Below are 15,201 nucleotides of genomic sequence, written 5' to 3'. Positions count from 1 at the left end.
TAAAGGTTGATCAGGTTTGGGTTAAACTTTTGTGACGTTGTTTAATATTTGGACTTAGATTCAAGTCAAACTGTTTCAGGTCAGGATAATTTTGGGTTAGACTCGAGCCTGACCGGCCAGCTCGATTTGATACCCTTAGGGGATACATATATATAGGCAAATGGGGTGACTAAAAAGGGTAAGAAATAAATCAGAGAATATCCTATGAGACTTTTTAATTTTGTACTTTGAAGAGCAACAAAATGAATCTGAAAAATACCGAAGCAATACATTTTTTAAAATAATTAAAGAAATAACTTAACGGTATGAAAAATATGATGTTTGGTTGGGCTTCGACAATAAATTCCATAGGATGCTTGGAAGCTATAAGCCTATGACGTTACGGGATTGCCACATAATGGGATATTATGACTGATGGAAAGCCAGCTGTTTAGTGTCGGTAGTTTGTCCGTTGGTTGTAAGGTCAACATAACCAATGGATTTTGCATTTGAGAGCTTTTGGCAACTGGAGAGATGGAACCTTGCAAACGAGATGCTTATAGTTTTAAAATTCTAAAATTATGCGGGTCTACTAGCCCTACAGTCAATATTATATTCATTTCTTTACCCTCCTGACATTTCTGCTGAAAAAACACCATAGTTAAATCGTTAAACATTTTCATTTAGAATGTATTTAGATCTTGAAGTGAAGATTGATTCATTAATTTTATTTTGTTTGTTTTAACACTGCTGTTAAAGGGATGACTTGTCATACTACAGTCAAGGTATTTGGAACTGTGAGGCCTATGGTTAATTGATATCTTTGTTGCAAGAATGGATTGAAAATCTTCTGTCCTGTTAAGTGGATGTAATTTAAGTTGGCAGGTGGTATACACCAAAGTTGGCATGGTTAGGAGATATATGTTTAGCTGGAGCAGTTATAAAGTTGAAGCTAGTTTTGGCGGATCAATGGGTGAACATGCACCATAATTTGATCGAGTCTACTGGATTTTCCTACAATTGAATTACTTGTTCTTTTACGTTCTCCCCCATATTCTAATCATGTTCATCTGTTTATTTATGACAGGTATTTATCCTCCACAAGTGAAGGTATTTGAGTTACGAGAAATGTCATTGAAGTTTGAAAGGCACTTGGTTTCCGAAGTAATTAATTTCGAGGTACTTATCATATCCCTCGCAAGCCTTTTTTTTATTGTCAATGTATTTTTTTGATGTATTGATTGTCTTTATTTTCTGCATGAACTGAAACCAGAATACTTTTTAATTAATTAGGTGCTTGGTGATGATTACTCCAAGCTTGCATTTCTCTGTGCTGATCGCTCTATCTGTCTGCATGCTAAGTATGGGAGTCACTATAGCTTACGAATCCCAAGGTTGGTTAACCAAAAATATTAGCATCCTGCTTCATACTGAATTTTATCTATGGTTAATTGATATCTTTGTTGCAAGAATGGATTGAAAATCTTCTGTCCTGTTAAGTGGATGTAATTTAAGTTGGCAGGTGGGATACACCAAAGTTGGCATGGTTAGGAGATATATGTTTAGCTGGAGCAGTTATAAAGTTGAAGCTTGTTTTGGCGGATCAATGGGTGAACATGCACCATAATTTGATCGAGTCTACTGGATTTTCCTACAATTGAATTACTTGTTCTTTTACGTTCTCCCCCATATTCTAATCATGCTCATCTGTTTATCTATGACAGGTATTTATCCTCCACAAGTGAAGGTATTTGAGTTACGAGAAATGTCATTGAAGTTTGAAAGGCACTTGGTTTCCGAAGTAATTAATTTCGAGGTACTTATCATATCCCCCGCAAGCCATTTTTTTTATCGTCAATGTATTTTTTTGATGTATTGATTGTCTTTATTTTCTGCATGAACTGAAACCAGAATACTTTTTAATTAATTAGGTGCTTGGTGATGATTACTCCAAGCTTGCATTTCTCTGTGCTGATCGCTCTATCTGTCTGCATGCTAAGTATGGGAGTCACTATAGCTTACGAATCCCAAGGTTGGTTAACCAAAAATATTAGCATCCTGCTTCATACTGAATTTTATAAGTAAATAATGTTTGAATATATGAAGATTTTTATTTGCTCACACAAAGACACACACACACAGTTGGGAGAACTAATATATAATACCTCCATAGTATATGCTGTAAGAAAGTCATTTACATTTAAAATCTACGACTTCCTTGAGATTGATGTCAAAAATATCAAATCTCAAGCAGTTGGCTATCTTAAATGATAAGTGCTTCATTGTTTTCAACACATTGAAGGTAACTTCTCACTTAAATTCAAAGGATCATTCTAAATGTCAATCAAGTTCATTCCTAATGTCTAGAAGGGAAGACTCTATTATATTTAATTTTTCATTGATTTTTATATAAGTATGCATGTTTATATATATGTAGGTACATATCTATGTGCATGCATACTTGCATGTGTACATTTCAACTTAATTGCATGTGCATTTAGTACATGTTGCTGAGATTTATAAAATCAATCACAACATAATTTAAATATAAAACTTATTGATTCCTAATTTTTTTTATAATAAAGAGATTCAATTTAGAAGCTTATTTTTACATTTAATTCTGCAGATGATATGATTAATGAGAAAGTTAAGAAATATTTTTAGATAATATTTTAGGAAAAATTTTAATTATTTTGAGAATATTAAATTAAATTGCAATAATATAGTGCAAAACAAAAATTTGATCATTATAAAGTATGTGAAATGTTAAAAGTTATATTAAGAAATAGTTTTTTCCTGTTAGAAGTTATGAGGATTAGATTTATTTTCTATTTTAACTTTATTTCATTTCCTATTTTAGATTTATTTTCTTGGATTAAATTTATTTGATTTTCTATTTTATTCTTTCTTATCTTATGTTATTTCTTTTATCTTCAAATAATTAGTATGAATTGATAATTGGTGGTATTAGTTGTTATATCTTTTATTTTATTTTTCCAGTCTTTCTTATTCTGGGATTCATGTAAGTGTTATGTATAACCCATTTTCATATCAATAATTGTATTCCGCATTACTTTGAATTCTAAGATGATACCAGAGCTAGAGATTTTACCCTTGTTGTCGGACCTTCTCTGTTAGGGAGGTACAAAGGATGTTCGGCTAAATCTCCTTTCTTGCAGCTGGTTCTCCTCTTGTCTGCGCTGAAATTCTGGCCCGAAACGCCTGAAATTTCCTCTCTTTGCAAGCCTTCCTTAGCCACTCTACCTCCTCACCCAGCAGGCCATTCTTGGCCACTCTACACCGGCGACCTTCCCCCAATTTTATGCGCGGTTTTGTTTCTCCCCGAGATGGAGGCACATTGTCATGGTGACATTCCCAAAGGGTCTCATCATGTTTGATCTTCAGTATCAGACGTCTTTGTCCTCTGTGCTGTTATTGTGTGGGTGCAGCAAGTTCATGGACATGTTGTCTGATCCGGACATTGACCTGCTCTATTGTGTTCACCTGGATGAGAGACTCAGTATATGGAAGCGCAAAGAAGGACAGCAAGTGCATATGCTGCATACAATGGAAGAATTAATGTCCTCCATTGACACTTCTATTCGTTACCTAGCAACTCTTGTTGTTGTATGCTGCCAATCAAAATCTTCTTTTCAGAATTTTGGCAGGGTTTCCATCGATTCATCTTGCAATTTTTTATTCTTCGACATCTTTAAATGTATTTTGAGGGATGGATTTTGCTGCAAGGACGACATTGATCTTCATCTCTGAGGATTGTAAAAGCTGGAATTGGTTTTTGACTTCTGACAAAGCGAGCAAGATTAGGTTGGGTTGGGTTCCTTAAAGCTAAACAGTGCTGTTGATGTTGGAGAAGGGTCCCTCATGGATACATAGGTGGGCTCCCTCCTGCGAACTAATATGTGCACTAGTTTGCAACTTTGGGCTGACCAGGAGTCGGGATCGTGTTTCTAGAAATTTTCTGAGCTGTTTGAGATTTGGAATGGGATGAGGATAGCGCCCCTTTTTATTAGTCCGACCGCACTTCACCGGCACTTTGCTTGATGGCAGATGAGGTGAGTGGGTTCATGTGGAGCGGGCATAAGGACGAAAAGATTAGGTTGTGGGAAATTCTGAAGCAGGAGTCGGGGGGTTTTTTGAAGGAGGAGGATGAGGGAATTGGAGCTCAATCCATTGGTGTTGGGACTGGTAAGCCTTGATCTATGTTTATAGAAGGTTTCTCATGGCAGGCCCATCGCACTTCTGTGCCATCCATGGTCATCACTTCCTGTGGTGATTTATGGACAGGTTCTGAAGGCGTTATTTTGACAGCCTAGCCATGGGAATCCCTTGCGAAGCCCCTTTCTCTAACATTAAAAGAAAGACACATGGCTACTTTACTAGTTGAGAATTCATATATTGATCTTAGGAGCCAAGTTACTGTAAATGGAGTGTGCTCCCATCTAGCTGGAGATATAAAGTTTCTGTTATATGACAATTCTAGATCCAAAAGTGTGGAGTGCTGGTAGCAATACCTTTGCACTATGGGATTCACGTAAAAGGAGCTTTCGAGACAACAACGACAATACCGGTTGTCAAGATAGCCCCCGAAGTCTCTTACGTTCATCCTCAACTGAGAAATATGCAGCTTTCCTTGTAGGTTGTCTTCTTTTCTACAGGTTATACCCTGCAGTTTTTCCCGCATATGCTCTTTTTTTTTTTCCTGCAGATCATACACTACAACTTTCTCTGCAGGTGTTCCTCCTTTTTACATGCGAACCTCTATAACTTTTCATGCACCGGAATTTTTGTTGCAGTAGGCCTTCCTCCGAAGCTTTTCTCTATAGTAGGCCCTCCGAAATTTTTCCTGCAGCAAACCCTCCTCCGAATTTTTCCTGCAGCATGCCTCTAGAAATTTTCTTGCAGCAGACCGCCTCCAGAACCTTTTCTGCATCATACCCTCCTCCAAAGTATTTCTATAGCAGACCCTCCGCCGAAGCTTTTCCTACAATAGACACTTCTTTGAAGTGTTTCCTTCAACAGGCTCTCCTCCGGAGCTTTTTTTTTTCATTTTTTTCTTTGCAAGCCATACCTTGCAACTTTTTTCTGCAGATTGTCTACTTCCCTGTAAACTTTCCTACAATATTACCTGTAGGAGCCTTCTGCTTATCAATAGACATTGCAAAATATGTAATCGACAACAACTGCTGCCAACTAGAAGGCATTTTGTTTTGCAGGTTGTTTACTTCCTTGCAAAGTTTCCTACAACATTACCTATATGATTCTTCTGTTTAATTACAGACACTACAAAACTACAGTTAAAGATAACCTCAATACGAGATGAAGACTTCAAGTTCTACGTCACAGGATCTACTCGCTCATAGATGCTTTCAAATCAAAGTCGAACATGGTTTTCAACCATGTTTTGAACTTGAGGGGGAGTGTTAGAAGTTATATTAGGAAATAATTAATTTCTGTTAGAACATATGAAGATTGGATTTATTTCCTAATATAAAGTTATTTATTTTCCTATTTTAGGTTTATTTCCTTGTATTGGATTTATTTTCTTTCCTATTTTTATTTTTCCTGTATTTTGTTGTTTCTTTTATCTTCAAATAATTATTATGAATTAATTAATTGGGGATATTAGCTTTTATATCTTTCCTTTCTTGTTATTTCCTTTCTTCTGTCTTTCATATTCTAAGATTCATGTAAGGGTTATTTATAACCCATTTTCATATCGATAATACTATTCCACATTATTCGGAATCCAACAAGAAATATGAGCAATCATAACAACATTTTTCAAGCCAAATAATTAAATACAAAATAGTTATATAACAATATTCAAGTTACACATCACTTCTCACATACAAAAAGCATATAAATCTTTATTAGCACTGCACATTTTTTTGTCACTTGGATGGCTGTGGAGATCTTACTAAACAATGCAACAAAAATATAAGAAAAGTGGAATAAAGGAGTAATATAGCATTAGCACTTCATTTTTTAATGTCATCTTTAATGATTAACATCAAATACATCTAAATATTTCGTGCTTGTAATTTTGTATTCATAAAACAGTAATAGTTAAGAATACAGATTGATTATCACGGGACTTTGATAATGGCTTTGCTTTAGGAGTCATTTTGTTTGCTTCATTACCACGGTAATGCAAAAAGAATCATTTTCAAAATCTTGGTGTTGGATTCACCCATTATTTTAATTTTAATTAATTCAAAAATCGGCTGATTTGGCTGACTTCTAAATATATCACATAAGCTTTCGTTGCCATTGTCTACCGTCGTTTATTGTCGCCACCACCCAACACTGTAGCTGTTTATCACTGCCATTGATTTCGCCATCTTGTTTTACATTAAATTTATTTTATTTTAAACCAAATGCAAAAGGTTATCACTTGTATTTATTTTACACCTAACCGAACATCTCTTAAATTATTTGAAGTACATTGCGCTTAAATTGTATTGCATTTCTTTAACTTGACATTTTTTCTGTAAAGCCAAACGGTTGTGAGGGAATTTCTTTAATAATGTTAAATATCAATATGTTGTATAACATTAATAACTAATCCACATTTTTATATACTTCTGTCATTTTTTTCCTTTATTTTTGAAGTATTTAAATGGTTATAGTACTATCTTAAATGTTTATGACCTTTTTAAGTTATATTACGTTCAAAAATTTAATACAATAGAAAGATAAAACAAGTATTTATTGGTTTTATGTATCATATACATTATATTAGTATTTAATTAACTTTCTGTTATTAAAGAAATTGTTATAGGCTGTCTAGAACATTATAATTAAATTGTAGAAAGCTTTCGGTGCATTGATTAAAGTTTTATGCCCTTTAAATATTTAGTTGCCAAAATAGTATCAATATTACAAATTAATTGAGAAAGTAGTTTATTGACCCATGCTTGAAAATTTTATGTGTGAATTGTGATTTAAAAAATTTAATGTTTTTTTTTTCAGGATGGGAAGGGATATGAAGTATGACAACTGGTCCTGTGACTTACTTTGTGCCGCATCCTCACCCGAGTTATACAGAATTAACTTGGAAAAGGTTTACCATGTCCCCTATTCTCTTCTTTTGAATCAAGCCTTGCATGAGTCCATGAATATTTTGCTGTTGAATAATTTAGGCTAATACTAGTTATTAGTATGAATTGAATAGTCCAAGTTTGTCTTTTTTGTGCTATGCTAATAAAATCTTCTTTATTTTTGGCAATAACAATTGATCTAAAATTTAGTTTTTTGAGTCTTTAATGGTTGGTATATCTAAAGATTCAAGTCGGATGCTTGTGCAAACCCTTGTTAGTTGGGTTTGTAGTAATTTCTATTTGTTTTTTGTAGCTTTGGTTTGGTGCTTAGTTCTTAGCCCAAGTAGGAGTAGTGATTAGTGTTATAGGTCATTGGGTGTCCTTACTTGCCTTGGTTGTAGAGGGAGCCGTTCTTTCTTTCATTCATGATTTGTCTTTGGTTTGCTTTTCTATTTCAAGTTTGTCGGATAGATGAAATGGGACCGTGGAGAGATCATCATAAATTGTTGAAGTATGTCATTCGTGGTACATAAAATATTTAGCCAGATCAGTTAAAAAGCCCTAAGAAGTTTGGGGATGAGTCTTTTTGCAAATTCTTAACCTTGGCAAATTTGAGGCAATCAATTCACAAAGAAGAATTGAAATATAAGAACACCATTAGAGCTTTGCAACTGGAATGAGGCTTGAGAAGTGGTGCTGTCATTTGCCATCTCATTTTAAGTAATCGAATTCATAGAAGCTTTGCTTTGAACAACCAAGTGGAACGTCAAGAGAAAGAATCTTGCATCTATCTTGAGTGCCTCCCTTGAGTGATCTAATTTTGGTTTTTTGTGATGTTGAGTTAATCGTCGTTGATTGTTTCACCATGGAGTTTTGCTTAGTAGCATACTATTACGCCGGCCTAGCCTAAAGGAAATTATCTTTTATTAGTTTAAAGGTAATTTAGTCTTTTGTTTTTATAATTGTTTAGTATAAGTAATTCTAATATGTTTAGGGTTAGGGGGATGGATGAGATTATTGCTGTGAGTCTTAGATTTATGGTTTAGGAGAGATTTCCTACCTCATGAATTGTAGGATTTGGGAGAGATCGCTTACCTCTCGAATTGTAGGTGCTTATCTTTATGTATCCTTGTTGAGTTGTTTGGTGTTCCAGAAATAAAATTATTATTGGCTTTGATTTATGTGTGGAAATTTGTCATGAATCGTATCAAATGGTTTCAGAGCATCGATTTGGGAAGGAAAGAAGGCTATCAATAGATCGCGTCTCTTCTAGGAAGAAAAGGATCGTGACGTACATATAGATCGCATAGGAGTTCCCATGTAGCCACGATCTGGCTAGCAGCTTCCGCAGAGAAGCGACGACGGGATTGCATCGCTAGCAGGGATGTGATGACAGGATCACATCTATGAAACAGTCGCGATCAAGCTAGCTGGGAGTGGCGTGTCTTGTGTGATACAATTATGATTGACATAGCTAAGAAGTAACGACGGGATTGCGACGCACAAACCTTCAACTCCCGTCGCATCTATCGCCATGGGATCGAGCAAAAGCTGTTTGGAACAGATGATGGGATCACAGTGTGCCTCATGACAGTTCCATCGTGATCGAGGTAGCTGGGAAGATCAATCAGATCGCAGAGCCTCATGACAAAAGATCCAACATATATGGATACGACAAATCCAACACTCTCTTAGCCATAATCGTGAGATAATGACATTAGTGTTTCAATTTGAGCTAGTTGTGAAACAATGGCTTACAAGGGTTCCACCTTTGTGGCTAAAAATTATTCAGGGAATAATGAAGACCAACAAAACATATGATTTGGAGAAGAAATTGGAAGAAGATATGTGTCAACCTAAATTCGAGATGGAAAAAAGGTTCACAATCGATGATAAAAAATTTTCATCCATTGAAAATCAATTCCAGCATTTGGAGGAGATAATGAGGAGGCTTATCGAGGTGAAATTGAAGTCCCCTTCAGTGGTTCAATTTGTAAACTCTAACCAAGAGTTGATTGGAGATTCATTGGCTAAATCGAAAAAGAAAGAGATCAAACGAAAGAAACACGAGGAGGAAATCATCCACCATTAAGAACGTCCTCTCAGGGCTTCGATTAGGAGTGAATTAGGATTTTCGAGGGAGGCAGTTGAACCGAAACATGGAGAAGAAGTTATGCAACTGGTATGGAGTTTAAGTAGAAAGGAGTGTATCCAGGATGGCCTATGGCTATGATCAAAGGAGAGAGTTTTACCATTGATACATGGAGGATAGCAATGAAGAGAGAGAACGTTTGGGTGGAGATGCTAGGATTAAGAAGTTGAGATGTCGATCTTTGGGGGGTTGACACACATGTGTGGGTGTACTAAGTGGAGCGTTATCTTGCAGTGAATAGGTCGAGAGAAGAATTTAAGGATTGTTTGTTGGAAGAGAGATTCAAGCTACTGCCTGGACGACTGAAGGGGATTTTTGAAACAGTAACATGATGAAGGGTCTAAAGCCTATAATAGGTCCAACACTTCGACTATTGAGACTGTGGAGATTGGTGGAGACCATTGAAGGGTCTAAAGCCTATAATAGGTCCAACACGTCGACTATTGAGACTGTGGAGATTGGTGGAGACCATGAAGCTTGCCTAGATGGAGAAGGCCAACAGAGATAACACAATGAAAGAATTATATAAGAGTATATCGACGACCAGGATATTGAGGACCCATACTATGTTATTTTTGAGAGAGGCGCTTAAGGAGAAGAATGTGTGGGCCCGTCTAGGAGTCAACTTCAAGTGTCTTACAAAGACAAATATTCAGAATCGAGCAATGAGTTTTGTTTTCATTGGGATGAAAAGTTTGCCCCATGACACTGTTGTGAGGATTAGACATCACTGGTTCTCACAGTGTGAGATGAGGAGGCAGGGGAGCTTGATCTAGCATTAGTTTCCTTTTATCCACCTTGAGGAGAAGGTGTTTTTTTGGGATGAGTATTGTTACGCGAATGTAACCTATAGACAATTGTCTTTTATTAGCCTTAACGGCAATTTTATCTTTTGTTATTTATTATTTTCAGTATAAATAGGGCTAATATGTTTAGGGTTATGTGGAGGCAAGAGATTATTGTTATGAGTTTTAGGAAAAGATTTCCTATCTCTCGAATAGTAGGCTTTGGGAGAGATTGACTACCTTCCAAATTGTAGGTGCTTATCTTTTATGCATTCATGTTAAGTTGTTTGGTGTTCCAGAAATAAAATTATTATTGGCCCTAATTTTTGTGTGGAAATCTGTCAAGAATAGTATCACATACCTATGAAGTCAGTCAACATAAAGCGGGATCGTAGGTCGGGGTGGTTGTTTTGTACGAGGTGGAAACCAAACTAGAACGCGAGTCTATCTTTCGAGGGTATGTAACAGTCAAGAAACATAAGTTGACATTTAATCAGAATCTAAGATTTCGCTTTCTCACTCTTGCTGAACTACACTACAATCCCTTCATTCCATTAATAAGCAATTGTTCTTCCTTCCATTGGAAGTGCTTTTAGAGCCATTGGAAGAAAGTTTGCAATAATTGAGAAAAGATTCAATAAGTAACTAAGTATTTTAGCTTTTCACCAGATCCCATCCCAATATTTGGTTAGCAGGCGCTTTTGGGTAAAGTATACGTCTCCTGGTTAACAGCCTATGCCTCAAGGATGATCACAACAAGCCAATAGTTTTTCTTTCAATCTCAACTCCTAAACTGCATCAGATTGTTTTCTTAATGATGCAATGCACGCCTCACCCAAGAAAGGAATTCCATCCACATGAGCTGGCATAGTTGAGATAAGTCAACTGGGATTGGATCAACACTTGGCTTTCCTGATAAAAAATAAAAGCTATCTTTAGTTTGTATTGTAGTCATTTAAGCAACTTGCTTGGTTTGAAATCTTAATGTCTCATAAATATAATCTTCCTTGGTGTTTTCTTTTCTGATTGATTTTATTGGCAAGAGAGTTAAATGTGTCGCAAATGTGAATGGTGTTGTCACGACCCGACCCGTGGTTTGGAATTAACTAAGGCAAATACAGACGGTTGAACGGTGTGAATTAAATTTTTTATATTAGTCTTCAATTTAACAGATGAAAAGGTCACTACAAATTAAATTAAAGCAGTACGATTTAAAATTACATCGTTGCTGGTTGTCCCGCTATGTAAAAACATTTTCTCGTATATCACTCATCTTTTAATAATTTAGGCCCCGTTTGGGGCAGCTTACAAGTGCGGGTGGCGTTTTAAAAATGTTGCTTTAACCTTAAGATATCGCGTTTGTCTGAATTATCCAGATATGCGCGGGCGAGTCATCCCTCTGTTTCGGAGAAACGCGGTCGCGGGATTGATCCCGCGGCTCGCGTTCCATTACAGATTATTACCCGGCTACCCTTTCCCTCACCCGTGCTGAATGAGTGATAGAGAAAAAGAAGAAGAGAGGCTTGGTACCGTGAGGAAGGAAAAGGTCGCCTAACAAAGAAAAGTTAAGGTGATGCCATAGAAGAGGAAGCAGAAATGAGGGTTCGTTTCCGGCCCTACCTTGCAGGTTTGCGGAGAGAAGTAGAAGGATGAAGCTTCTGCGATGGAAGAAGATGAAGGCGACGTAGCGAGCCAATCCCATGTCGAGAAGAGAAATCAAGGGACTCCTCTGCGATGGAAGAAGATGAAGCAGGTGATGCTTCTCATGAAGAAATAATAGGAGCGACTTTTGTGTCAAAGTTGAAAGCGAGGTAGCAGAGGAATAAGAATGATGAGATCTGTGTGGGTTTAAAACCAAATGTGATAAGATTTTTTATAATTTTATAATTTATAAATTTAATATATATGTTTAATGATTAATTATTAATAGTAAATTTTTAAAAATATCAGAATTCAAGCTATTGGAGTTTGTCTTTTGAATAAAAAAAAAAATCAGAATTCAAGCTATTGGAGTTTGTCTTTTGAATCTAGAAAAGGTTGGTGATAACAAAGAAAAGTTAAGGTGACTTAAGTTTTTATCAATTTAATATATGTATGTCTCTTAAAATATTAATCACACTTTTTATTAAATCAGAATTTTGATAATAATTAAGAGAGATGATTGAGGAAAGAATAATTTTTTTTGGCTTGCTCTAAATTATAGAATCAACTTCTATTCATATGTTATAGATGAAAACATCTAGGCTAAAGAATGTGTTAAAGGGTCTTCTTTTGCTTTATGTTCTTGTTTACTTTTATGTTTGGACTGTTAAGTGAGGATTGTTTTTTATTTTTATTTTTTATGTTCTGTATTTGGTTTTCTGCTGCTCTAATACTGAATATATTGCCAGACAGTTCTGTTGCAAACAACATTACTGAACAGGGGCAGAATGATCATTTATCCACAATCAGCTGCAAATCAGCTGCTTTCGAATAGTACAAACCAAATAGCCAACCATTTTATTCGAATCAGCTGCTGATCAACAATTTATCTGGATTAATTGCTTATCAGCAGATTGTCAATAAGTTGCAGTTGTCCCAAACAGACCCTTAATTAAACTTGAAAAATTAGTTAAAACAGCAGTGAACTAAACATTGTTAATGATACTCATACTTTTAAACTTTAATAATTTAAGGGGGAAAAATAATATGCATGCTAGTAAAACTTATTTATAAATCAATATAAATCTTTGACATGTAATTCAGAGGGTCTATATCAAAATCGTATCAATATCATTTAATATCTACAGAACTGTCATAGGAGACACCGTCTAAAGTTGTGTCAATTAAGACACATCAATATCAATATCTTTTTTCATTTACATGCATAAGTACATTAGTGTTACCCCTAGTACCATCAAGAGATCTTCCATCATAGTGAAACATCCAGATGCAAGCATACTGTGAATCATTTTGTTTGCATTTTAATTGTTATCTAATATCTTTCTTTCATTTGTAGTAAATATGTATAACTAATGCAAATCATTCACATTCATTTCTAGATGATTAATACGCCAAAATAATCATATTCTAGATGCAGTAATAAAATATCTTGACTAATGACATTCTAATGCGAGTGATTAAAAAAATAACATTATTACCATAATTTAGAAGTAAAATTTCTCATCTCGATGACTCTTAATTCGATAAAATTTTGCCTCGACAACGACTCTTCTAAAGTGGAAACCTAACACGTTATAAATTTAATTTATTTATTATTTTAAGAAAATTGTTACTTTTTTTTTACTATTTAAGTATTAATTTTTCATCATTTTATTATGATTATTTGTTTTACTCAAATAATATATATTATATTATTACTATTATTATTATTATATTACTTAATTAAAAAAAATTAGCTTAATTAAAAAAATTACCCTTAACTCTTCCAAAAACTCGGCTCGACCCAGTCTCCTGCACACTTTATCCCTTCCTTTTCTTCTTATTTGTCTCGATTGCACAGGATCTCACGTCGTCTCCTCTGCGACTTAATTAAAAAAAATTACCCTTAACTCTTCCAAAAAGTCGGCTCGACCCAGGCTCCTGCACACTTTGTCCCTTCCTTTTCTTCTTATTTGCCTCGATTGCACAGGATCTCACGTCGTCTCCTCTGCGACTTCCTCCTCTTCAACTTCTCTGATCACGTCACGATACCGATCGTCGTCCCTCTACAGCTTAACCCTAACAACGATACTTCCTCAGACTTCTTCCTAGCCGTTCTCCTCTCCTTTGCTCGTTGCTCGGCTCCCAGGTAAGTTGGTCTCCCTCTGCATCCTCACATTCCTTTTATAGGCTGGAATAATGTTGATTCCTCGTCTCATCTTCCCCCTAATCGACTCTTCGTTCTCTCTTCATCTCTTCATCTTTTAACTGTTCGTTTCCTCTTCTTCTTTTCAATTCACTTGACTCCTCGCTTTCTATCTCGTTCGGCTTTCCTTTTCTTCTCCCGAGAACATTACAGGTGTATGGAAGGGCAATGTTTGGAGGAAAAAAAGGGATATCCTTGAGGCTGTTTGTATGCATTCACTAAAAACTGCTTGTGATTCAATTTTACTATTGCGAGTAAAATAACTGAAGTTTTGCAAAATAGGTCCATTAAAATGTCTATTCTAATTTTTTTTTACCATACATGCTTTTATTCTTCCAAATCTGCGAAACAGACCCTTGCATTTTTGGGAGTAGGTTTATAATTTGTATTATTGGATTTCATTTAAACTGGGGTTTTGCCAGATAAACATTTGTCTAGGGCTCTTCAAATCAACCAGACTAGGTACCAATTGCAATTGTGGTTAATGAAGTTCTAGCTAGTAGCCTTGGATAAGACTTATGATGATGATGATAGAGATACCTTGAGTTTTGTCTGTGGTGTAGGAATGTTAAGAAGAGTTCCGAGTACTTGTAGCTGTGGTGTAGGAACGGAAAGAAGAGGTTCGGGCATTGTACTCATGGATGCTATCTTACTGCACTCGGGCACGCATCTTTTCTAAAAAATGAAGAATGGTTAAATTAAAACTTGTGAAATTATCTGTAAGAACATTGCTGATTATTTGTAGACTTATTTTAACTGCTGAATTAATTATAAGCATCCTTTCTCTCGAATCCTGCCAATAGATTTAATTTTGGTAGATTTGCACATAGTTTGAAAATGGTGAAATTTTAATTCTTTTATTCAACCTCAATTTATTATTAGAGGATCAACCTTATTGTTTGAGGCTGCTTCTAAATAATTTTTACTATGTTCTGCTAGTCACCCATGCACACTGATTCAATTCTTTTATTGTACTATTAGGGCTGTTTTTTGTCATCGATCAGTTCTCGATCACCGGCTATCAATGTAGTCTGCCGTAGGTAAACCATGACCTGGTCAATTGAGATTATTTCTTTGGGGCATTTTACATACATATCACACAATTCTTATTTATTTACGTATCTCACACCTAAATTTTCGTATTTACACACATAATAACATAGAAAATAGCACTATTTTTAAAAGTGAAATATACATTTTCATTCATAGGTTTAAATTAAAACACCAAAGTGTTATGTATGTAAATATAAAAGTTAGGTGTGAGATATGTGTAAATTAAGAAGAATTCTGTGCTACGTATGCAAATTTCCCCTTTTTTTCTGATCTCCTGTGCTTGATGGGTGTTAACTGCATTTTTTTTTTAATAATTGCTTTTAA

General features: G+C 35.4%; 1 protein-coding gene across 1 annotated transcript in view; it reads left to right on the top strand.

Moving 5' to 3' along the window:
* The window catches only part of LOC110020380 (nucleolar protein 10-like), a gene marked incomplete in the record, with an annotated part of 46,389 nt that overhangs the window by 8,578 nt on the left and 22,610 nt on the right, over positions 1–15,201 (top strand). Inside the window, 4 exon segments of the mRNA XM_020718466.1 lie at positions 1,067–1,158; positions 1,273–1,373; positions 6,973–7,063; positions 14,806–14,864. Coding sequence (XP_020574125.1) covers positions 1,067–1,158; positions 1,273–1,373; positions 6,973–7,063; positions 14,806–14,864 — 343 coding nt within the window.

The sequence above is a fragment of the Phalaenopsis equestris genome, unplaced genomic scaffold (genome assembly GCF_001263595.1).
Source record: "Phalaenopsis equestris unplaced genomic scaffold, ASM126359v1 Scaffold000095, whole genome shotgun sequence".
Taxonomy (NCBI): Eukaryota; Viridiplantae; Streptophyta; class Magnoliopsida; order Asparagales; family Orchidaceae; genus Phalaenopsis; species Phalaenopsis equestris.
This window is presented reverse-complemented; position numbering and strand designations above follow the sequence as displayed.